The following is a 26,140-nucleotide window of genomic DNA, read 5'->3' as shown; positions in this document are numbered from 1 at the left end:
GAAAATTAAAAAGTGCTTTGCTTTGTATCTGTAAACAATAGGCACCAGCAGAAACCTCGAGACATTCTCTGTAGTTCTCAAGATAGCTCACCTTTCAATGCTTTTATTTAACTGAAATGGAAGAATTAATTATGAAACTTAAATAAATTTGTGAGTTTCTGTATGTTTCTGCATGACATTCCAGACATAAATGAAACCCCAAAAGAAGGGGTAAAAGCAGAAAGATGTGGAGTTCAACCCATAAAGCAGGAACACTAGCAGGTCTAGAGGGCTTCCTGCAACTTGACAGCTGCAGAGATGATGCTTCAGTTCTCTGAAAATACTGGTCATTCTGGAAATTAATTGAACATACCTAAGCAGTCAGGCTGTTTAAAAATGTTTGATCTGTCAGATGATTGCTGGTCTGTTGCTAAAAAGAGCTCGCATCCTGTTTCAGTCTTTACTTCCCTGGCCTTTTGCAGCCTCTTTTCATAAAAAATGAGTTCCTTATTCCTCTGATGGTTCTGGCACAGCTCTAAGTTTATTTTCACATCTCCATTTTGCAAAGTGCAGGCCAGATTTGTATGCATCATACTGCATCCAGTCCTCAGCACCTGAGCTATATCTGCTGGAAAGATCTTTACTAATAGACCTTAAAGTTGTGTTTGCCCTTTCCAGAGCTTATCTGTTTTTTGTTTCTTCCACTCCTGAACAATCCAACCTTGCATATCTCAGATACCTGAGGCAGCTATCTTGCAAATGTTCAGTTGATCCAGTCATGGCTCTGATGAAGTAATGGACTCAAGGTGGATGGAAGAGCAGCAAGATGAGATGTACTTGAAAGATTTCCTGAGAACTTTGATGTCACTTTTCCAATACTTGAATCCATTTTCATTCAATAAGCACTGTCCTTTTTCTTCACTTCCATTTCTAATGAAGCCTGAAATTAACACAGCTTTTTCGTTTCCTTTCTTATTTGCAACATCACTGATACTAGTAGCATAGTATTAGGAACAGTTATTGTAAAGCTAGAGGCAGATGTCAAAAGTATTTTGGATAGATCCTGTATGTTGGGAAGAGGAATGATTTGAGTTATTTGGTCTATCCCAATATAACATCTCTACATTTAAACTACAGTTTGTCAGAGGGAGAGGAAGTCCATGTGAATCTTTGTTAAAACTTATTTTGAACTCCTTGGTGTCATCACCTTACCTTAACAGAGATCCTCTTTTATTAAAAAGCTGATAAACATGCACTAATTTTATTTTGGGAATTTAATTTCTGTATTGTGATTTGCATATGTAATAGCATGAAAAAACCCTACATTTTAAGGGAAGAATTATAGCAGTTGATAATTCTGAAATTTCTGAAACCCATAGATGAGCATATGCTACTGGTGAGCAAGATTTTAGTAAGCAGATTTAGCAAGAGAGTCTGACAGGGATGAGTAGCATTTTGATATTCAAAATGCACCTTGAAATTTAGTTACAGTGTTAGCTGTAAGTCAGTGTCTGTTAATAATTACGTTGGACAATTCTGCCTTTCTGAGCCCTTCTGTCTCTTCTCTGGTTTTGTCCCTGTAAGAGTAATGTTAACACCATACACAACCTTACAGAGATGCAATAGTAACAGGAAAAGTAAACTTAGGGGTCGATAATCCATTTTTCAAAGTTAGGTCATTCAGTCTGAAGAATGCAGTGTTTTGGAGAGTCTCTTGTTGGGACACAGAAAATCTGTAGATGAAAACAATAGCTGGAGCAGTAGAGGCTCACCACAGTGCCAGAGGCAGGGCTGGTCACTGACATGCTGTCAGATTTCTTAGCTAAAACAGATCCTTGGGGATTTTCATGATATCTTTCCTTTCTGTACATTGGTATTCCTTATTTCTGAATTATTCAGCATTTCTGAATAAATGAGAATATATTTATTTTCATAATAAATATGAGAGAGTGTCTCTGGAGCATAATTAGCTAAGCAATGGGTAAAAAGAGGAAAAAAGAAATGTCCCAGTTATATATTCATTGTTTTGTGAGTACTTGAATAGCAGTTTAAAATGCCAGCTATAGTTCACAGGAGCCTGTAAGCCAGGGCTGGAGAACTCTGGAAAAGATACCCTAGCCTCAGTCAAATTAATACCAAAACTCCTATGGTATGAAACAGGGCAAAAGTTAAACCTTTCAAGACATACAAAAACAGACAGACAAAAACTAATGCTGATATATGACCTATCCTATATCTACCTCATTTTTAAAAGAAACAGGACAGTCCCTTTCTCTATTTGTTAAATACTTTGGTTGTTCTTTTTCCATTCCTTACCTTTTTTGAAAATTGAAATTAATTTTGTTTTTACCAAGGTACTAATGAGAATATTTGGCTAGTGTTTGATCTGCTACTCTTACTGCTGGAGATACATTTTGCTAAAAAATGAATGATGTTTCAGGATTGGGAGCTTGGTAAGTTTTTGATTAAGTATCTAGGTGCTTTAATGTTTTTCTCATGGTCATCCAGAGTATTCCCATTTGGTTTCCCTTCAATAAAAATAGGCTGCTTTAGTTTGAAGAGCACCATCTTTCTTGATGATTAGGCCTCTCTAATCCATGGCAAAAGTTACTGTGAGGTGGGCAGAATACATAACCTCTGTCTTTGTCCTGCGGGTCCTTGGTCAGTGCCAAGTGACCCACTTTGGTTTTTCCTTTGGAAGTTTGTGTCAGGTGGCTGCTGGCTAAAATGAAGCCTTGAAAGTGTCTGAAAAAACAATGTACAAACATCTTAGGATTGAAACAAAATTTTAAGAAGTGAAGTGAGAAAATAATTTCTTTTAATTCCATATGCACTTAATTAAAAGAAATTACTTCTTGATTCTTTGACCTTTCATGAGCTTTTAAAGAGTGTCTTTCTTAAAAGATATTATTTGCATTACAAGTTTGAGTGTTATGAAAGCATTCTACTGAAGCAGAAAGATATTAATACTGAATTTTATACATGAAGCACAGAACAAGTGACTTACCACAGAGCATAAGAAACAGCAGTATCCACACAGGACAATGTTGAGGCCAAATTTTGCTACCATATCTTAGGCCTTCTTCCATTTTCTCCAGCTGTTAGCTTACTTTATAACTTACTTAATTAAAATCAACTATTTAATTCACTCTTTGGCAGAAATAATTTTTAAAAATCAAGCATTTTCTAAAATATTTTTGGACATATAGTTGTCATGTGTGTAAATTTAAGTAAATAACACAAAAATAAATGTCACCAATATTTAATGGCAACTAGAATGTCTTTTCTTTCTTGGTCTTCAACTGATGGATACAGAGTTTTATTATCTTAAAAACAGGTGGAAAATACATTTCAGCTGTCCATTTATAGGAAAAGGCCTTATAGGAAAGCAAATGGCCAACAGGATATTTACACTGAAGCCAGGAGAAAGAGCAGTATCTTACCAGGTGACTCAGTCACAACAAAACCAGTTCAAATATGGAACTTCTGATCCATGAAGATAAATTTCAAAATGTTATTAATGAAATAATTTTAAGTGGAAAAGATGCTCAGAGAAAAGTGCATGCAAATATTTTATAAGCCTAAGAAATAAGCTGATTTAAACAAGGAAAGTGTTTTCAATTTGAGATTTCTGAATGTAAATGTCAGTGTTATTGCAAATAAATGAGAAGAATCAGAAACGCTGGCATAAAGTCAAATGTTTTTTTGGAGTTCTTACGTTTTATGATTGTCAGAAGTAAGCTTGATGCCTGAGTAAAACATCCTGGAGGACAGACTTAAAGCCAAATTAGCCAGCCATTCATATTAATTACCTGCAGGAGTGATGTCAGAGTTGGCTCCAGGCACACCCCAGCTGGTGTTCTCCAAATGAAATACTGAGTGTCATCAATCTGAGTGCACCTTGCAGACACGCTTTCCTGCCCTGAAGGTAGGGTTAACACACTCTGATAGTGCCAACAACAAGCAGAGGAGGTGAGCCAGGGAAAAGTTGTTCGAGATGAAGGTTGTGCTCTCTGTGGTTTCCCCACATTCTTCCAGAATTGGAGTGACTGTGTGACTCTGATTTCAAGCATCCAGAAAACTGCAGTTCTGGGGCATCATTGCAGGTGCCAATGATACTACTGGGTACAGTGTGACTGGGAAAAGGTGGGCATATTTCTGGGTCTCAGAAGCAGCCTAAAATTCAGCATACTCTCAGGAGCTCTCTACTGGGTACAGCAGATGCAGGGATTACCCCAGTGATTTGTAAATCTGATGTAGTGTAAGGAGGAGGATTTGTGTGGTGTGCAAGGTTATATATGCTTGCTAAGAAATTTTGGGACAGGCAAGAGACAGGTTCATTGACTCACTCTCGATGAGGGAAGAAGGGAAAAGAAAAGGTTGATGGTAAATACTATAGAATATTTAATCTGTGTTTAAACCACCTAATTCAGGAGTGGTTATGGTGGCATTGGGTTGATGGTATGACTAGGTGATCTTGAAGGGCTCTTCTAACCTTGATGATTCTGTGATTTTGTAATCATAAAGAAGTAAGTAAGGCTCTCTTTGATAATGAATCAAAAATTTGTAAAAAATACTAAATAATGTACTTTCAGTTATCTAAAATATAATAAAAAATATTAATACGGGCTTGTCAGGAAGTTACCCTGTCACAGAACTGTAATTTCATTCTTTGATGGGGGATGTGGTGCCATGAAACACAGGGATAAAATGAGCTCCCTGCCACCGGATTGGAGAGAGGATACCCCTGCTGTGGGACAGTCTGTCACACTGGTGGCTTGGTGCTGCCTCCCATGCTTTACAATACCCACCTCCAGGAGCCATGTAAACTCAAGAAAACCCACTACACTCAGGAAAAATGTCTTGTTTTCTAGTGCTTGAGTGAATTCAGCACTTTGAGGAAGATACAGCTGTTGTTCCGTGGGGATAAGACCACACACCTGCAGGCTATAGCAGGGAGGGTTAGAGGAGTGAGCAGGGAGTTCTCTCCCTTTGGGAGCAGCAAGATATTAGATATCTTAAGCAGTATTAGGAACTTGGCTATTTAAAAGAAAAGAGAGGCAGTGATTGTGACCTCCATTCCAAGGCTTTTGTTGTTGCCAGTATTGCTTTCTCCTAAAGTTGGTACAGTGTGGATACATCTTTATCATCTTTATTTTTCATCAAATGACCACGACAGGCTGAGAAGAACTTGCTGTGAAAGAGCAGGTCTGAATGGTTTGATGTTAAACTGTGAGATTGCCTCAAATATTGATACAGGTTCCTGAGGGAAATGGCCTTAAAGAACCACACATCCTAGTTGAGTGTCTTCATTAATTATCTGAACAATAAATATTTAAAACCCAAGTAAGCTGGCATTGGCAGGGGCTTGCAAATCTTTAAGAAGATAGTCAAAATGCAGTATTGTTTGGTCCTGGAAAATTGAAGAAATAATTAGAAGGAAATAACATGAAATTCAGCACAAAAAAAGCAAAGAGTGCCACAGCTGAGAAGAAATTTAAAGCATGAACGCAAATAGCTAGTTAGTCAGCACTGCTACAGGAAAGGATGGAGGTGTTATATTGTAAACGAAGTTCCATTTTCATCATGTGATGTGTTAACATCCATAAAAGTTGCAGGTAGCTATTCCAGTCTGCCTATCTGTCACGGATACATTGCCATGTCCAGATTTTGACCACCAAATCTGGGAACCATGAAATAGTCATTTGCAGACTCCAGATGAACTTCAGAACAGTGTTGAGTTGTTTCAATGGAGACTGGAGCAGGTTTTCACAGTTGTTTCCCCCTTGGTTTATTTACTGAAGTTTGCATCAGGCAGTCTGTGAGGTGATCAAGGAGAAAACTTTGGCTGATGTAGTAGCCCACTGGAACCCGGGCTAGCTCTGTACACTCCGGTAGCCTCGACAGGAGTGGGGAACAGCGGGGGACTGGCATTTGCCCACAGCTGAACCTGAACAGCTGCAAGCTCTACAGTGCGCGCTGTTACAGCCACGGCAGGGACCGGGTGAAGGAGGAGGCTCTTTTTCTTGAGGTTCCACGGGGAAAGTTTATTCCAGGTGAAGGGATAAGACAGAAGAGTCCCAGTCGCCTCAGTGCAAGGGGTTAAATACAGCTACAAACCAGGGGGTGGGTACAGAAAATGAACCAACAGGGGGACTTAAAGGGTGGAGCAAGGGGTTACATTAACACTGTGGGACCAATCAGGATAGGGGGAGGAGAGGGAAAGGTCATATGGGCCAGTGGGGCATGTGGAGTAGGGGATTTCCAAGTGGGTGTTTCAATCAGGGATTGGCCCAGGGGGTGAGTGGTAGGGAACACTCAGGAAAAAGGGGCAGCGTCACCTTGACAGGCAGGGAAAGAGGGGCAGGGTTGCCTTGATAGGCAGGGAAGGGACTAGAACAAAGGGAGGGGAATAGCTTGAGGGACAGCTTTAAGGGAGGGAAAACCAACTTGGGGAAAATGTGGGGGGATAACAGAATGAGCCATGTAACAATAACTTAATTAAATAAACATCAACTGCAACAGGCTGAAGTTCATCAGCCCTTAATATTTTACAGAGGATTGTATAAAACTTCAGTGGCAGTGGTGGTTTACTTGGGTAGAGTTAATGAAAATTGGTTTTCCACAGACAAAGTGCTTAGTGATTTGCTGAACTCTCCAGCTCAGTCAAGGGACTTAATTTAGTAACTGAGATGGAGGGAGGAGTATTTTTAATTCAGTGATGTACTTCATTTATGTATTTGTTTCCTAAGAGGGAAACATAATAATGAAACCTTTTGTGATAAAGTCAGTTTGCAAGGCTTACAATAACAGAATGTTTAACTTGAAACGGTTTTATTTTGAGACTTATATTACTGTAAAGTGATTTAAAGAAAAATGCAAACAGTATATTCAAAGTTAACATTTGGGGCATGTGTGAAATAATATTTCAAATAATTATCTTAAATGTAGCCTCCTATATAATAGCCTAAAAAAAGCTTTTTATTCACTATTATAGGTCAGTATAAAGGCTCAGCTAGAGTGGTTTAGTGACTGAGGAAAGCCCTCCTCATGTATCAGTTTCTAAACAAACATCTTTCTTGCAGGAATTGATATTTCAAATTATTATTTACATCAGCAGACAAACCATGCATTTCCTGAATATGGTTTATTTCTGTGTTTTACTACTTACTGCAATAGATCGTATGCTGACTTCTTATTAGAAAATATATTTAAAAGATCTTACATTAGTCTCCACCTAGAGCACAAATTAGCTGTGCTTCATCAGTAGAACTGTAACTGGAAAACTGAACTCAAATCTTTCATGCGAGGAAAAAAAATGTTGTTGATTATATTCCTTTCTCTGGAACAGGAACTTTTTATTACATACGTTATTTGTCAAGAACATGATACATATTTCTTGCTGCATACTTGGCTGTTGGCTTTTGTCTTGATAATGAAACACATACACACATGCTCAGAATGGATCATGACAGTGGAGTGAACTTCATTATTCCACAGAGAGGTGAAGGAATATTAGCTCAGTTGTGTGGTGTTCATCATGTGGACACCATTGCTCATGGCAATAGGAGTTTGTGGAGAATTACATTATTCTTTTGGAGTTTTGCCTGGCAGCCGTCTTTATTATTAGTGCACAGCAAATAATGTGATGATCTTGAAGGACTACCAGAAATACATGCATGGATTTTGTGCTCATATCTACTGTGAAATTTCAGAGTTGTTCAATTTACTGAAACAAAAATAGGAAGACTTTTTTCACTGTCTCCTAATTTTCTTCTTAGTCATCACTTCATATGGCACCTGTCTGTAATTAGAGTCTGTGTCCTATAGCAGACAGGGTGTGTCTTTAAAAACTTTGAAAACCCCAAACAGGTGTTGCATCTCTTGCATCCATTTCTCTCTGATGTATTAAATCCCCCAGCAAGTGAAATCAAGTCTCAAGGTGAATCCCTCACCTGTGATGCAGGAAGAGGAAGATTGCTTTGTTTGTTGCTTCTGCGTGGAGATTTGGAGTATGCTGAGTTTTCTCCTTGGAAAACACAGGTGTATAAACCACTCCTAGATTAATGGCAAGATATCTAAAGGGTATTGGTACAGACAAGGTGATGTATGAGGAAGAAAACTGCTAATGCAGAGCATGCTGTGTCAGATTTGCTTGAAGCTGTTCTCCCTGCTCTGGAAAGAGAAGCAATGAAGACAAAATGCTGACCTCTGTGAAGCTCATTCTTCTTCTCAGAAAATGTATTTAGTCTTTCTTTCTTGCTATTATTCTTTGTCAAGAAATTGTAACTTCCAGGTAGAGCAGATTTTCGCGTCCAGGAATAGTTGCACCTGCAAGTGATTGAAAGATATTGTCAGGAATCCACTTCACCTAAGCCCAAAACACCATTTAGTTGTGACCATATCACTTTTCTGCCTCTATGGGGAGATTAAGCCTCATCACTAATAAAAAAACTAAGTTATGAATGGAGTTCTTTCAGCAATACTTGAAAGCAGATTTTTTCCCTTTGGCTTGTTTGCTTTCCCACTTGCTCCTAATATTAATTGTTAATGGAATAACATCCTGTGTAATTACGGTGCAATCATGGTTCTGCTTTTAAGTATAGTTATGAGGACAAAATATGCATAGTGTTCTGTTTAATTTTATCTTCATTTATAAGTGTAGCATTTAGAAGAAAAGCATCCCATGCATAGCTTCAGAATTAAAGCTTTAAATGCAACTCTCTCAATGCTAATTATTTCAATCTTTGACCTGCAGTTCTGTGTTTCATAATGTACTTATTTGTGTTTTGCAATTTGTATTTTAATTGCATGTCGAAGAAAGTTCATGCATAACATTCTTCCTTTAAATCTTTCATTAGGTTTTGTTTTTTTTCTTGTCAGCAGAACATGGCTGAATGTTACAGCAGCTGCTTTACAGACATAACTCTCCAGTCTTACTGCTGGTAATGACAGCCAACAATTTACTGTGTGTATTAAGTTAAGTTCTGTGTTGTTGTACAGCTGAAGTTTTTAGGAAAATATTTTCACAAATGTAGGACACCAAATGTCAGACTGACCTAATTACTGTTCCTGTCTACACTTTCTATGGGCTTTCTTCTCTTCCTTGTGTAGTCTGTAAAATGATAACAGTATTCCCAATTCTTTCTATGAATACCATCTACTTAATGAGGCTATCTGTCAATAATTATCTAGATGATATCGACCCCATTTGTTTGAGGTGGTGAATGTGGCCACTGATGGAGATCAAATTAATTTACAGTTCCAGTGGGGTCAGTAGCTGCCATTTCTGACAAAGAGTTTTCTGATTGTTTGTGATTAAGGATTTGCTTTTTCTGTTTTGATTTTTCTGTTGGTTTTTGATGGGTTTGTGGATGGTTCTTTTGTAACCTCTTGACAATAAAGCCTGTCTAGGTTAGATTAGCTTGGTTGGTTAGAGCACGTTGCTAATAATGCCAAAGGTCGTGGGTTTAATCCCTGTACAGGCCATTTACTTATGGATCCCTTTCAACCCAGAAGATTCTGTGATCTTCTCACCACTTACAAGAGTTCTTATTACTGTTCAGCTTACCTTCCTGCCAGTACAGGATTTAATACACCTTTTTTGTGCTTTCTAATGTAATTCTGAAGTGATAGGACTATCTGTAGTGCATTTTTAAAAATTATTTGGGCATGATTGCCCAAACAATTTATCCAAATCTTGGGCTGTTTCTTAAAATAACCATAAGACCTTTTTTTTCATATATTATTAGTCTATATAAATGCAAAATAATATTTTTTTTCTGGAAGCAAATTTTCTGGAGACAGAAGTCTTGGGGTTTGAGGTAATGCAGTTACATTTCTTTTTTTTTTTTTTTTTTTTTTTTTTTTTTATAGTTCTCTTTTTTTTTCTTGCAGTATTTTCCTTATAGATATCAACAGGTTAGGGTGACCCCTCTTGATCCGTGTGCTGTTACATGGCAGGCTGGCACAAGAGTATCTGGGCTATGTGAGCTTCTGGATCCAGGAGGGAAAAAGCTTGCAAGGCAGCTGCAGTCTCTGTTGGTGAGTCACCTAAAAGCCAGCAATGTACCCAGTCCAGCCTGAGCCCATATTATCTCCCATTATCCTGCTTTTGAATTACTCCCAAAGGTGCTAGCTGTTCTTAGAAATCCATCCTATACAGCTAGAAGAGGTTTTTAGTGTGCAACCTCCTTGGGTGAAGGAGGTTGGTTGTCTCACTTGCACTGTGTAGGGACTCTCGTTCCCAACTCTGAGATCTGTATGGTTTGCTCAGCATTTTCCACTATGGCCTGTGTAAATTAGCAAAGCTCCATGGCAAACTGGATTATCTGTATTTGCCTACGAAGTCAGGTGCAGAGTTCACATACTTAGCTTAATTTCACTGCAATTGATAATAAACCAGGCAGGTTCGTTTTTCTGGTTTTCCTCAGCCTGTCCATCTTTACAACATCAAATTAAAAGCAGAGGCTCTCATGGGATAATCAAGTTCTCAACCTCATCAGTTTTCAGCTCCTTTGTGCTCCATTGAGAAGTACTTTCCAGTGTTTTTTCCTGTCAGTTCTATACTTGAAAAACTACTTTCAGGGCTTCACAGTTTCTACAAGAAAATGTTCTTGTGCCTCTGGTGCAGACTGGGAGAAATCTAATGCCTGGCTCCCCATTACCCTCCATAATAGGGTAATATAGCAAATTATAGAGCTTTAATAAATGGCAATGATGCATCTAAGAGAACATTTCCAGGATCCCAAAATACCTTCGGCTGCATATTAGCCTCTTCAGGCTTTTTTTTTTTTTTTCTTTCTTAAAACTTATCATTCATGAACTCTTTGACTGCTAGCAAATAGATGAGCTGCTTTTTGTAGCAATGGCACAGCTACACAAGCTCCAGCCTCCCTTCCTGTCAGCATGGAATCTTTTCAGCTTTCTGCATTAATCCCCAAAGACAGACATAAATGAAATATTAAAATAACCTTTTGTCCCCACTTCCCTGCTTGTGTTTGAAGCAGTGTTTGTGCATAAGGGTGGAGTGGGGGCACTCACTGGTAGTACTGTGGAAGAACTGATCAAAGGAATAACATCCGTCCACATCCTCAGGGCCATGGCAGATCACAGCCATATCATTAACTGTGTGTCTCATCTGGTTAGCCTAGTGTGAGAGCTCTGTCTGCTTGAGTCAGAGTCACCAGGAGCAGTCTGTGGGACCCTGAAGAAAAGCCAATTCCATCAGAATGCTAGGCAGCGGTATTTTTAGAGCCTTTGCTAAAAAATCAAGAGAAGGTTATTGTTATACTTCCACTTATTCAAAATCTTTGCAACTCAGAAATGTTCTGGAAATGACCTTCACTAACTATTCAGTCTGATCTGGTGCGTGAACAGTAGCAGGAACAGAAAAGAAAAACCACTGAAACTCCAGGTGCCACTTCCTTGCAGTACTTTAATACTAACCCGTCTCATTTGCCCACCTGAATCAATTTGGTGTCGCACAAACAGAGCTAGAGCCTGAAATACTGCAGGACATCCAAAACAAGCAAAGACTTCTCTTTTGTGTGGAGTTTATGGTGGTGATTGTAATTCAGCTGCCTTGTTGGTCTTTTTCCAAAGTCCCGAGCTGCTACAAATTTGCACGTGGTGCTATACAGTAGCACGTAGTTTACTTATCATAAGAGCTTCTTTTCCTCACTGGTCATTCCTAAAACCACCCAAGCTGCTGGGTGTACACCTTATGTACAAAGCTATTTTGGGTGGGCTGTCATGTCTTTAAATCTACTTTAATCTGCAATAAGTACATAATGTTTTAGAGTTCTAGAAAACACAGGGCTATAGTAATCCAAATAATTTAGTCAAAATCATCTTTAACTTTTAACAGCAGACTCCTAACTGATTGGATTTGCAATCTAGGAATCTGCCTTGGGACGACAAAGTCTGAATTAAAGGACTATTTTGAAAATAAGAACCTATTTTCAGGCCAGTGGTTATGTTTCAAAAGGAATCATTTATTATCTTTAATGAAATTGAAAATTTCTCCTTGAGTTTAAACTTTGCTTATGATGCTATACTGGGCTTAATTAAATCAATAAAGCAAAAGTAAGCCTTGAAAGATAATTTTCTGGTTTATATCTTTCTGTCTAAAGAGAGGAAGAAAACATTGGATAGTAATTCTGTTCAGATACTGCCCCCATATGTTCTGAGATAATTTCCTCGAAGATAGTGATGGGATTTAATGAACTGTTGTTATTCACAGAAGCATAGAATCAAATCAAAGCTCAGCAAAAGCCAGGAAACCTAAAGTTCCTATTATAGGGACAGTTGATACTATTTTACCTCCAATCTGTCTTTATTTCTACTTTTAATTTTCAAAGATTATATTTTCAAGGGACAACCATGAATGCAGATAATACCCGTCAATATTAAAAGGTGTTAATCTGACAGAGTTGTTTCAAAATGTGTTTAAAGGTTGTTTTTGTTTTCTCCAGCAGTTCTTACTCCCTACTAATAGATGGAAGGATTTTTTGCTGCTGTTGGACCCCACTGTCCAAGATCCATCCCTCCTCATGACATGAATGTGGCTCAGCTGAAGGGCTGCTCTCAGCTCTGCTTTCTTGCTTTTGCAGCACTCAGACCTCAATCTTGTGAGACTCCTTGTGTATTAGATTTGTCTCTTTATTATGACTTCCAGCTGTTAATTTGCTCCTCAGTTTTATCCTTCTGAACATTGTTGCCTGCAGGACATTTCCAGAAGCTTTCATTTACTTTTACCTTCAGGATGCTCATTTGTGCTGACCCACCTGCTTAGTTTGAGTGCTGTAGATCTCCTCTAACAATAATTCAGACAGATTTCCCTTGGATTATGAGAGGTAATTATGGGAAGGGGAAGTCTTTCCTTCAGAGTATTCAATCTCTACCCAGCTCACCACTTTTTCATTAATTTTCTGCATATGAGAGAAAAGGCTATAAAGGCCTCATCAGCCACATAGGGACTCATAGCTTTATTACAATACAATTTTTTAATGTAGTTTAGCAATGTGGTAAGAAAAATAAGAATGTGTAATTAAATTACAGTGGAAACTTCTATAAAGTGAAAGTCAAGTACTTTTAGAAGTTTCTTTGTAGTGCACTGGCACTTTCCACAGCTTTCTGGCTCACCATTTGAAGTATGGGGTTTCATCTTAATATTTCCCAAACAAAAGTGGGGTTTAAAATTTGAATGTGATTATACTTGGAAGCTAAGTTTAATACATCTTGGCCACTACCTGTTTCAGCACAACAATCATTTGAACTGGTAGTTTACATACATTTATCTAGGGTAAAAGTTGTTCAGAAAAAGGGACACTTTAGTTAAAAGAGTAACTGCAGTAGGCTAATGTTCGAGACAGATTTTACTTTCTGAATGTTGATGGTTTTATAAACATTGAAATGGGTCGTGTTGTTAGAATGGATAAAAGATAAAAGAATGCCTTACAGAAATATTAAATGTAAAATAGTTGGTGCATTTAAAAATACATTTTGATATATTTTAATTATATTTGATAAGAGAATTAAGTATATAAAGTATTCCACTTTTTTACTTGAAAAATTCAGGAAGACTTATCAATATTCATTCAGCTACTTTGTAATCTTTTACTATGCAGTGTAGAAACTGTCTTTAGGTGGAGCAACCACTAAATTTTTATTTTTGCCATTTATTACCCTACATGACTTTCTTGCCATCTGATCCACTCCTCTTAATTTCAGATTGGTTTATTTCTGCATTCACTTCCTCTGAGTAGCCAAGTCTTTCACTAATATTACACATACATAAATTTTAATTTTCAGGGTTTTTCAAACTTTTATTTAGGATTAGTGCCAGCTTCTGCTATTTGCTTTGAGAAGCTTTGATACAGTATCACTGCAGAGAGAACCTGGAGTAGTCACCAGTGAAACAAGGTAACTGAATTTATTCCCCCACTGAGGTGCCTTCATGTGGTAACACTAGGGTGAAGGGATGCTTCTTGCTTATCAAGATATTGAAATTCATTATAAAAAATGCAGAAGCCTAGCTCAAAGCTGCATTCAGTAGGTCACCAGTCATTTTTGAGGCTGCTGCTGTGCCAGCAGCAACATGGCCCCATTCCCCCTTTTCCATTACATCCCTGATGCCACGAGGTCAGTAGGACCTAGTCCTGATTTCTGTTGCGGGCTGTTTGCCTTGTTTTTGTGTAATGTGCCAGTGGGTTTGGCACTAAAGGTCAGTTTGTCTGATGTATCCTGCACGAGATGGACTCCCCTCTCCAGCATTCATCCGTCTCTGTTCAGCAGTTCAGCAGAGAGCCTTTAATGAGTGTGGGTTGTACAGAGAGGTGCAGAGTGCAGTTATCTGCCATTCCTTGGATTCAATTATAATGGCCAAATTTCAGCTGTTTTGGGCAGGTGGCTCCTATCAGTGTACCTCCTGTGCATGTCATCCAGCATAAGTGCTTTCCCATTTTCATTTCCCTCATTTTTGTTCCACAGGCTGTCAGAGCTTCTCTTCCCTTCTCACAAATCCTTTAGTTCCACTCTTGCAGTGTAATGTTTCTAAGCCTTGCTATGCAGTTCGCTTGTTTGCAACACACTACATTTGTTTCTTTTGCAAGTAGCTTCACATTCCTTTGAAGTTCATGTCATTTTTCTCTTACCTTGAAAATTCATAGGTGAAATTATCTCCTTCCTTCCTCTGCATATTAATTGCAAGCAGTTATAAAAATCTTTGCTGGCTACAGTTTGAGCTACTGCTACACTTCTTTTAGTGTAGTTTTTTGTTTGCAAGCTATCTTTTCCCATTAAGTATTTGCCTGCCTTTTTCTCAGTCTATATTTTTTGCAAAGCAAGTTTTGTGGGGTTCAGGGGGCAGGTTTTATGCTCTAACTGAACCAAATTCTTTTTCTGTCTCAGCACAGCAATCTTTGACTAGTTGGGCCATTTTTCTGTCAGCTAGCTTTTACTTCCAATATTGTTCTTTCATGTATATTCAGTGAATCTGTGCAGTAGTTCTCAGGTGGAAGGATTTTTACAAATATTTTTAAGTGTAGCAACTTTACCCTTCCAGCTTTTCTGATGTTTTAGGAGCCTTTGTCATTTTAATGTTTTGACTGTGAGCACTTTATAGCTTTCCACTGTAATTACTTACATAATTTTATGCTATAATAGCTCAAGTCTGATTGTTTAAGCATCTGAATAGGAAATTTCTTGAAAAAATTGCTTCTACAAATATAGCTTTGTACTTGACATTTCTATACAGAAGCCACTAAACAAGAGATCAATTCTCCTTTGGGCTCAGTGCAGTTCTTTTATCAGTGTAAGTGATCCTATTGATACATAAGGACTTTTCATATCAGCCATGATTGCAAGACTGGACTCTTGCCTTCATATTTTGGACACTATTTAAGGCCTGTTCAGCAGCAGCTCCTTGTGGCATGGAGTGGAATTCATGCTGTGCCAAGCACGCAGTTTCACACAGCTTATTGCTAATTCCACTCTAATGAAAACCAAAAGGCCATCCTGCTTTTCCTCTTCATTGCTCTTCCTACAAAACAACAAATGTCAGAACATCTTGTGGAATAGGAATTAATGGGTCAACATTACATTCAATTTCTTCACCTTTTTTTTAAGGAAATGCAAAAATTATGGGTTTGCTATGGTTCCAGTCATTAGATAGTTTTGTTAATTGCAATTAATCTTCTGAACATTCACATCTAAAGAACAAGGGATTTTGTTACTCAGGATTTATCACTGGAAAAAGCTATCTATTCAAATATAATTTGTAAGTATTTGCCAATTATTTTGGAATTTTAAGTCTCTGATTTTTTATCTTCCATATGATTTACCTGCCGCAATTGCCTTTTTTATAAGGCATTCCCTGTACTGAGAGAAATGCTTAGGAAAGATATTGTATCTATGAGAAGTAGAGAAATCCTGCATTTTCCCAGTGATTTCTGGGACTAGATTTCTTCTGTCAGTAGCAATTTAATTCTCGTTGTAAGTCCTTCTTTATAAAAAGACATTATATTTTGATCATTTAAAACCTGAAGTCAAAAAGGACATGTTGTAATTAGATTTACTTTGGTAGGAATTGAAAATGTATTGTAGTAGTCAGAATCCTCCGGGGAAGGTTTCTAATAAAATCTCTGTTTAATTTATTCATATGTTGAAATACAGTCAATATTGAAATATGAAATGTCAATAAAAGTTGAAAAGCATTAGTATTCAATGTATGTTACACTGCACAACCTTGCCAGTTTGGATTTTTTTTTCGCAAAGCCTTGTTTCTCAAAGATTCCATGTGCTTTTAAAAAAGTAATCTCTCAAGGAAAATTAAATTAGTCTGTAAGAGTTATGAAAATGGGTAGTTTAATTTTTTTTTTAAGATACCATATAGAAGTAAAAGGAAAATTATCCATAATGTTTCTCATTACCATGAATGCAAATGAGGAGATAATTTTCTAATGTTCATGTATGGGATTCACTGGCTGCCTGATGGTGGCAGAGACCACTCAGCTGTTTGCTTGCTATTTTATCATCTCTACTGCCTTGGATAAAAGACAGCAATCTACAAAAGTGTTAAGACAGAGAAAATATGGTAGAATATTCCATTAACATGGTGTCCTCTTCAATAAACTTCTAATTTATGCATGGATTCCTGAAATATTTACCAGCCCCAAGTTCACTGCCAAATCCCAAACCAGTGGCAAAGGGGGGAGTTTTTATTTTCCCCGGGCTTCCAGGATGATACTTTCCGCTTTCATTGCCCCAAACAAACCACCATCAGTAATTCAAAACAAAAATCCCTCAGGATGGAACAATTTTCCCTTGGTGCTTCACTGCTACAAGGCACAGGACACAGGAGCCAGTTTCACGTAGGCTCTTTGCCAAGGAAACATTGCCTGGAAGACATCCAGGTCTCCCGTGGCTTTGTCTTGTCTACTCTCTCTGACCAGCCATCAACATGAATGTGTTCCTTCTGGCCTCTTGCTGTAAAACTCATAAGGCTAGTGTTGATCTGCTTTGATGGAATTGCATAGTTGGGTTGGACTTTCTTAAATGTGTTGTTTTCCTCCTGTTCAGCACAGATGCCTTTTGTATTCCCCTTCCACCACAACTTCAGGGAGTAAGCTGAAGAGCAACATTTGAATCCTGAGAGCTGTCAATGTATTTACTGCATTAGAAATGAGGTCTTCTTGGTACTGAAAGAAAATGAAAAGAGAAAATGCTTGTTTTCAAATAACAAAATTCCTGCTTATAAATTTACAATATCTTTTTGTCATTATTCTCTACCAGTAACTTTAAATATCTCATTTGTTTTCTATATTGTCTGTGATAAAGACTGAGTTAATTTAAGAAAATTCCACCTATTTATTAATGGAATAAATGGAAACATGGGAAGCATAGCAAATTATTTGCCTACAAGTCACATTACCACTGTGAGACATATTTCAGGAGTTCTAAACACTTAGGAAAGCAGATGTTTAACTCACAACAGCTTCTCTTCAGCCGTCCTCTTTCACCTTTCTGCCTTTCTCTAGCCCACACATATGAGACTGAAATTAATTGAAAACTTAGGCTCACTTTCAAAGGCACATTACTTCACATGGAGTACTGAGACACATTAAATACTTCAGCAGGTTTCCAGAGTCCCTTTCTTTCTGTTACTTAGCAACAAACAGAACTTTTGGGGAGGCTATTGGTTTTTTGGGCTTGGTTTTGTTGGGATTTTTTTTTTTAAAGGATGCATGACTGTCATTTTTTTTAAATGGTGCATGACTGTCTGCCATTCTCTAGATCTACCACATTGTGTGTTTCTCATCTACAGCCCCTTTTTGGAAGAATAAAGGTAAATATTGTTTGGTTACACTACTATCATCTATGTTTATCTGTGCCTTTCATAGCTTCACAATTCAAACAAATATTCCTACAAACACACTCAGACGGCACAAACAGATGGGCCAAACCTCTTCATTATTGTTTGTGTTGCTTTATTCGTCCTTCAGGTCTCCTGTAATGGCTGGAGGTCTATTTGCCGTTAACCGGAAATGGTTTTGGGAGCTGGGAGGCTATGACCCAGGATTAGAAATATGGGGAGGAGAGCAGTATGAAATCTCCTTTAAGGTAAGCCATCAAGCCACTTTATAGAATGCTTCCTTGCTGGTGTTATCACGATGCTTTCATTCATCTGCGCTTCTATCTTTTTTAACTAAAATTAATTTAATACAATACTTCTTTTCATTAGGAATTTCCACAGTGCCATAAGCAAATGCTCCAGAAGCCATACAAAAATCACACTGAGTGATTTCAGCTTCCTCTGAAAACATGGTAGCTTACCACTGTCAAAGAATGAAGTTCCACCTTTTCCCTTTCATCAAGACTTCTCCACTTACTTTCGCTCAGATGCTGTGTTTGTGCTCAAGTGTTGAGCTCAGTTCAACAAGCCAACTGACAACTAATCCAGCAAAAAATAAAATGAAATAATTTTTCCATCCAGATCAACAAGTTTAATCATCTCTGGGGATAGGGTCCCCTGGAGTCAGCTCAAGAAAATGGGTGAAAATAGAGAAAGTTATAGGAAGAAAGACTCCTTTCAATAGCAGTGGATCACTAGAGCAGCTCAGCTGCCATGAGGTGTTGTCTGCAGGCCAGCTGTTCCAAAGCAGACTTTTTAAAATTGCATTTAATTTATTGTAATGACATATGCGGAGTTTTCAAGTGCTCAGGTTATGTTCAACCAACCATGTTATAGTATACCCTCATATCCTGTATGTGGACATGTGTATTGAAATCAGTTAGTTGGCATATACTTGTAGAGCTGAAAGTCTTGTTACTTTCTACATGTAAGACAGGCATTTTTATTAGTTTGCTGAGGACTATCATGTCTAATTTTGAAAACTGAGTTTATTTTCCAGTATACTCAAGGACATAAAAATTTTACCTCATGGTCTCTACATGCAAAGTTTTACAAGGGCTTGATAGAATTTCATGACTTAGATGATTTGAGTCAAACATATTTGGATGAAGCTTGGAACTGAAATTGCAATTCAAATTTAGCTCCAGGATTTCTTCAGCCTACTTCCAAACTCTGTCAGTGTAAAGCTCTTTAAATAAATATAGCATGTCAGCCATGACAAATATCAGTTATCTTGCAGCTAAGTTTCAGCTGCCATTAAAACAATGCTGCGGCCATTCTGTTGAATGAAATGTACAGTGTCACCCAGCACTGGTTTTTCAGGCTGTCATTACAGGAGTTCCAAGAACTGCAAAATGTTTTACATTAACTGGCTTACTCTTGTGTTTTTCCAAATCATTTTTATACCTCGTCAAAACAAAACAGAAAGGCAGGGGAAACTCAATAGCTAGACCGTATGTTTAGAATAGATTGATTTCCCTTCCATCCATTTAGATTGTTTCAGAGGCAAATATAAGTAGTTACTTGTAGCTGTCACAGTGGTCTTCGACACGTCACCCATGATTTTATTATCCTATTTCAAATATTCCTTTTATTCAGCATCGCAAAGAATATACTTGTTCTCTCCAGACTTTGTATAGAAACCAGGGTAAGACAACAGGAAATTGAGATACCAGATTGTCCCAGTGTGTTTTGTTCAAGTGAAAGGTGGTTTTTTTGGAGGCAGCTATGGCACACTGGGTCTAATTTCAGTCATATCTCTGGATCTATCTCATTAGTATATAATAACCTTAGGGTCCTTGCCCTTTCTTACTAGTGTTAAAAGAAGAGAAAAATAGTCTTTAGAAATGACTGCCAAATAGGAGTAAATTCCTGTTGGAAGAATTTAAGAGATGTAAATTTAAAAAAAAAAAATATTGCTGTTTGGTTTGGAATAACAGAAATTGGAAAAAAATCACAGAGGTGGAAGAGAAATAGAAAGAACTGAGGTTTATTATGTCAGAATCACCACTATCAGCTTGGGAAATGTTTCTGCTTCAGCAGATTCTACTGTAGCTATAGATTCAGTTATCTTAAAACTTTTTAAATGAGGGCAAGTCGGCCAGACAGTTCAATTTACCAGATCTGTTGAGAAAACTTGATAAGATAGTGGACTTGCAAATTGTTCTGTAGTCAGTGAAAGTCAGTGAAAAAGCCAAACAACCAGACTCGTTCAGCTTCCTTGGCTTCATTTGAGTGAATCTAGAGAGGACTATTTACTCTTTTTTTAGAGCATCCACATCTATGGCCTGTGGAAGTGCTGTCAGGTGCTGTGTGTTGATGCCACATCTTTAATTTGCTTGGCAAATAATTATTTGGAGTACTCTGGATGGTGACATGGCCATAAACTGCCTCAAAATATAACTTCTTCATTAAATAGTTTCTTAGACTAAATTTTACATTAAAAAGTGTTCAGGATTTTATTTTTTGGCAACATCAGGTTTTTTGTTTTTTTTTTCATTAAAAAGGTGTATGACATCTTGCTGACAGTACTCCAAGGTGTGTGCTAGACTTGTGAAAGCTGGCAAAGCACTGGAACTCACCTGATTAATGGCATCTCTTCACAATAACAAGGAAAGCCACTATTTGGGAAATCCTAGATTTAAATCTGTTAGACAGGCACAGTTTATGTAGTAATCAACACAACACAGAGTAGCAAAACATACTAATGTCCTGTGTTTCCTGAAGACCCTTGTGGTTGACCTTGGCTGTTTGCCAGGTGCCCAGCAAAGCTGCTCTAACAACCCCCCCTCCTCATGTAAGTAAGGGAAAGGAAATAAAAGGCTCATGGATCAAGATAAGGAGAGGGAGAGATCACTCACCAGTTACCATCATGGGCAAAGCTGACTGACCTGGGGAAAAAATATTTTATTACCAATCAAATCAGAGTAGGGCAATGAGAAATAAATTCAAATTTTAAAACCCTTTCCCCCATCCTCCCCTTCTTCTCAACTTCACTCCCTATTTTTGCCTCCTCCTCACTCTCAGGGGAGTGGGAAATGGGGACTATGGTCAGTTCATCTTATGTTGTCTCTGCTGCTTCTTCCTCCTCAGGGATAGGACACCTCACACTCTTCACCTGCTCCAGCATGAGGTCCTCCAGGGGCAGCAGTTCCTCTGTGATCTCTGCTCCACCGTGAACCTTTCAGGGGCTGCAGGGGCTCAACTGTCTCACTGTGGTTTTCATCACAGGCTGCAAGGGAATCTCTGCTCCAGCACCTGGGGTACCTCCTCCCCCTTCTTCTTCCCTGACCTTGATATCTCTTGAACCTGAAGGAAGCTTCTGGCAGCTTCTCACAGAAGCCACCACTATTGCCCCCCTGCTACCAAAACCTGGCCATGCAAACCCAGTGCAATCCTTTGCACTAGACATTCCTTAGGCATTGTAAATCATACCTTAAAAAAATGCTAATGGTGATTCCCTAGCCTCTTGACAGTAGTCACCTGTATCTACAGTTTTATCCTTATCCATGCCAATACATTTTCCAAATTCTCTTCATCCTTGTTTTCCAAAACACACCTCCAAGTTCATTAATCCCTTTCATTTTCACCAAAACCACTATTAATTCCCTCCACAGCTGTCAATCTTGGTAGGAGATAAGGAGTGGAGGGGCATTACCACTTGTTAGTGCAGTTATAATCTATATGAAGGACTGACAAATGTGGAATATTGCCAGTTTTCTCAGAATTTTAGAGGTGCTGGTGAGCATTGTTGAAATACCCACAGTCATCAGTTCCCAGTTTACATGGTACAGTTTTAATATTTCCTGACAGGAAATCCCACTTCACCTCCAGTAAATGGTTTTGCAATTTGCAGACCCATTGACTGTAGATTTGCAGTCAGTGATCCTATTTTTCAATTTTTTTTTCATTTAGAGGAACATTCTCACTGTGTGTAAAACTTCACGGGAAAATATTGTTCTTTCTCCTTTTCTACAACTGCCAAATCCATTCTTTTGGCTTATATTTCAAGAGTGACTGAAAAATCCCATAAAATTTTTATATTCTTATTTTCTACAACTTTTTCAGTCCTACTCTTGTAATACATTTCTCCTGTTTGTAGTCCATCCCTCTTGCACAATATGATGAGCACCACGTTGTCGCCTTTGCAGGAAATACTTTATATTTTTCTTCCACCAGTTTACTGTTTGTATTTTCCCTTCATTTCATTGTTTCTCACTGTTGTCTGTCTTGGTACTGACTCTCAGCAGCAGTATATTTCTCAACCAGTTTTGAAGCCTAATCCAAAGTCCACTCAGTACGCTCTAAATCCTTTGCATAATTTGCTGTATGTTTATGTTCCTTTTCCCCAACGACACATCCTCCACTGCTCAAAAATCATGAGTCTCTTACTACAGTAATTATGACTACAGTGTAGCATATGGATTGGAATCTCAGTCTTGCATGCACAGTATTTACATTTTTCAGGTGGTAGTTTCCAGGCTGGATCACTCATAAACCAGAGAGATAAGGGGGGGGGATCACAAGAGAAGGCAGAATTCAATTTAAAAGACAAAGTAATGTGAAAAGAGTGATTCACCCAAAATCCCACAGAAGCTGTAGAACAGAGCCAAAAAATACATCTGTGGTATCTAAACTCCAGTCAGGAACAAAGCCACATAACCACAGCTTAATTTCTTTTAAAGCTTGTGTTAATGCCTGCTTTTTGCTTTCAACCATCCCTATAAAGTGTTTTGCAACATTCTGTTGGAAGGAGCCATATAAAGATAAATTGTGAGGCAGTCTCTAGTTGACACATAAACTATTCTTTTGATCTTTCCAGGCTGGAATTGCATTATTTTGGTTTCATCTTTGTTTTTTATACCTCAGCTGCAGACCAGATTCATTGCTTTTGTAAGAAGGAGACATTAACGATCCTGAGTGTTTCATTGCTTCTGATATAATTTTGCCAAATGTCCCACACCACCTGAGTTTTTTTCATGGTATACTGGAGGTCTGTAATACTTAACACAGAAGTCATTCTCCAATTTCTTGTATTTAGTGCATGTGACATAAAAATGCACATTTTAAAGACAAAGTTGCCGGAATTGATCTTCTCAGGAAAGTATAAAAAATGTTTTTAATACCATTCTGAACTGAAAGATAAACAGGAACAGCTGCTAAATGTCCTTCAAGGCAGCCCAAGATGCATTTCAATTACCCTGCACGGCATACCTCAGGTGCAGCACAGTGTTTTCAGGTTTTATATCTATCAAATATAAGCCTAACACACTGTTATTTCCTCCTGCTTGTTATTGCCTCAGCATATCTGACTGGGGTTTCTTTTTTTTTTTTAACTGTTATCCTACTGCTTTAGAGGAAGTGCAATATATGTCTACTGCAGCTCTCATTGCCTCAGTTAAAGTACTACTGGCCTATATATATACTATATATATATATGTAATTTCTGCTTTCTTGTCTTTTAAATATTTGCTGGGGCTGGCCTTTGAGTCACACTGCTATGCTGTCCATTCTTCAAAGGCTAAGAAGCACAGTCATAATTTGTCTAGCCTTTGAAATGCCACCTCCATTTGAAAAACAAGAACAAGTAGTTACCATAGGTCTGCTCTTTCACTGGGGCACTGGGTTGTTTGAAGACAGCACAGAGAGCAAATTCCCACTTTAAAAAAGTACAAATGATGTAACATACAAAGGAAGGCATTGGATCTCCATTTCCAATCCACCAGTAAACTTCCTCCCTAAGAAGGGCTGTGCTTACTAGGACAGTAGATGACATGTCCAGAGTCACCTACCCAGAGCTCCTAAGCCTTAGTCAATTCTGTGATGGCAGGCAGTAAGCAGCATTCCCCAGTAGCTCTCAAACCTATCCAACTGCACATCGTGTCCATGGAATTTAAGGACAAAGCCCCACTTTCACTGGCTTCAAGCCTTCCTTAGACATTTACATTAGTGTATTTAGGTTTGCTCTGTAATGAGATTAGATCCTCAAACATTTCATTATCAGGTCTCAGTTGGATGCTGTGGCTAATTGCTAAGGGACTGTAAGGGCTGATACACAAATGATCTGTAAGAAGCAGCTACCTAAATCACTTTGTAATTCAAGCCTTCACTCTAACCCATGTTTTCACCATTCACAGTACGAATAGCACAGTCAGGGGCTGAATTCCAGGACCAGGCAGATATACCCACTATAACACAGTCAGGCAAGCACAATGAAAGTGGCCAAATTTAAACTCCCTTCCAACCCAAACTATTCTATTCTATTCTATTCTATTCTATTCTATTCTATTCTATTCTATCCTATCCTATCCTATCCTATCCTATCCTATTCCTATTCCTATTCCTATTCCTATTCCTATTCCTATTCCTATTCCTATTGTATTTATATATATTTTATAATTTTCTTTTGAACATACTCTGTTTTGCAGAGTGAGATTCTGGTGGGAAAGTCTGCCACGTTACCATATCCCAGTTACCAGCATGCCAAGAAGGCCACCATGACTGTGGGAGGGGTCAACACAGAATGATGTGTTTTTTTCACATGCACATTCTTTTTTTGCCTCATTTGTTTCCAGGAATCATTCTTTCACTTGCTTTCTGTCTGCTTTCCAGGTGTGGATGTGTGGAGGTGGCATGTATGATGTTCCCTGCTCTCGAGTTGGACATATCTACAGAAAGTACGTCCCATACAAAGTCCCTTCTGGAACCAGCCTTGCACGGGTGAGTAATTGGGTCTTGATGTTTTTCATTTTCATTCATAATCAGTCTCTTCATTCCTTGTGAACCAGTTTCCAGTAAATGATGAAAATGGAAAATTAATGTTTCTTTATTTTCCTGAAATGAGATGTGCAATTACTGCAGTTATCCTGCCTTTCAGAGATAAGATTGCCAAGAATAAAATGGAAGCTTAAAATTACAGGGTTGGACGTCTCAGCACAGAAGCACGTTTCATGCTAATTCAAAAGAACGTAGGAATAACCTAAGGCTTGTGGTTCTCAAATTGCACAGTGTTGTCAGTCATAGTTTTTGTAAGCAGGATCAATTTGAATGCACATTTTCTTATCAGTCAGCAGAATTGGCAGAATCTCATGGAAGGGATGTTTTCTGAGGCAAAGGGACTGAGTAATAATTATTTGAGCGACTGTCTGATTATTGTGTAAAATCTGGTTGTGGAATACAGCCAGCTTGGAGCTGTGAGAGTGAGAAATTACAAGACCTCTAGACATTTCTCAAAGACTACTGAACACATTCATGTCCATGAGGGGCTTTTTGCTCAAGAGAAAATGTTCTGTAACTTTCTGGAGGTGTTCACAGGATGTCAAAAGATGGGAGATGAAGGGCACAGATGTAGCTTCCAGGAAGATACTGGTATTTATTCATGCTTGAGTTTAATCTTTTCTGGTTTAGAGGATTTTTTTTTTAATAATAAAATGGCATTAATATTAAAGTCTGCATATTGCCACAGGGTAATATTTTATGAATCATAGCTTTTTCTTAATAATGAAAATGTGGTATGAATAAAAGAATTAATTTCTTGCTTTAAGGGGGAGATATTCTCAGTTTCAGTACCGCAGGACCAGGCTTGCTGTAGTAACTGCAGCAGAAAAAGGAGTCTGCCTATGCTGCCTGCCTGACAGCTGGCTAGACAGAAAGAACTTGCATTAACAGGACATCTGTAGACACTGTGACACACAATTCAGTAATGGAATTAGTGGTGGGGGCAAAAACTGTATTGTCTAAATTGTGCGATTAATCTCTCCCCCAAGTACAGCTCTGTGTCCCGTCAGAATTGCCCCATCCAGATTTTTGGACTGCCTGAATGAAACTGCTTCATTAATTATATTCCCTGCAAAAAATCACACACAACTGGAAATAAGAAATTTAAACCTCAGTCTCTGTTTTCTTCTGTTACAGCACGTAGTACCTTGTTATAGAATATGCTGTCTCGTGCACTCATGTAGGAGCAAAATACAGTAATTTCTATTTGTGCTACTGGCATCTTGCACAGTTCTGCACTTAACTGGCTTTCATGGGGGCACTGTGATGGCTACAACCATCAGGTAGCCACAGCCTTCAGCCTCCCTGTACTTTTTATTTTAGCTTGGTTTCAAGAAATCATTTATGAAATATTACTGAAAAAGCATTTTCAGTTATAAATCTGATTTCTCTGCCCATGCACAGACTGATTATTTTATAACTTGTGGGAAAAGATCTAGTGGTGAGTCTTATCCTTCCATTCAAAAATCA

At 38.2% G+C, this 26,140-nt stretch overlaps 1 protein-coding gene across 4 annotated transcripts in view; it reads left to right on the top strand.

Annotated features, from left to right (window-relative positions):
• Positions 1–26,140, top strand: part of GALNTL6 (polypeptide N-acetylgalactosaminyltransferase like 6) — a 909,332-nt gene that overhangs the window by 850,015 nt on the left and 33,177 nt on the right. For all 4 annotated transcript variants that reach the window (XM_068187107.1, XM_068187105.1, XM_068187106.1 and 1 more), the window contains exons 7-8: positions 17,985–18,102; positions 24,506–24,613. In XM_068187107.1, coding sequence (XP_068043208.1) covers positions 17,985–18,102; positions 24,506–24,613 — 226 coding nt within the window. The remainder of the gene's footprint in view (positions 1–17,984; positions 18,103–24,505; positions 24,614–26,140) is intronic.

This window comes from Anomalospiza imberbis, chromosome 4, assembly GCF_031753505.1.
Source record: "Anomalospiza imberbis isolate Cuckoo-Finch-1a 21T00152 chromosome 4, ASM3175350v1, whole genome shotgun sequence".
Taxonomy (NCBI): Eukaryota; Metazoa; Chordata; class Aves; order Passeriformes; family Viduidae; genus Anomalospiza; species Anomalospiza imberbis.
Note: the sequence above shows the minus strand (reverse complement) of the source record. Positions and strands in the feature narration are given on the sequence as shown.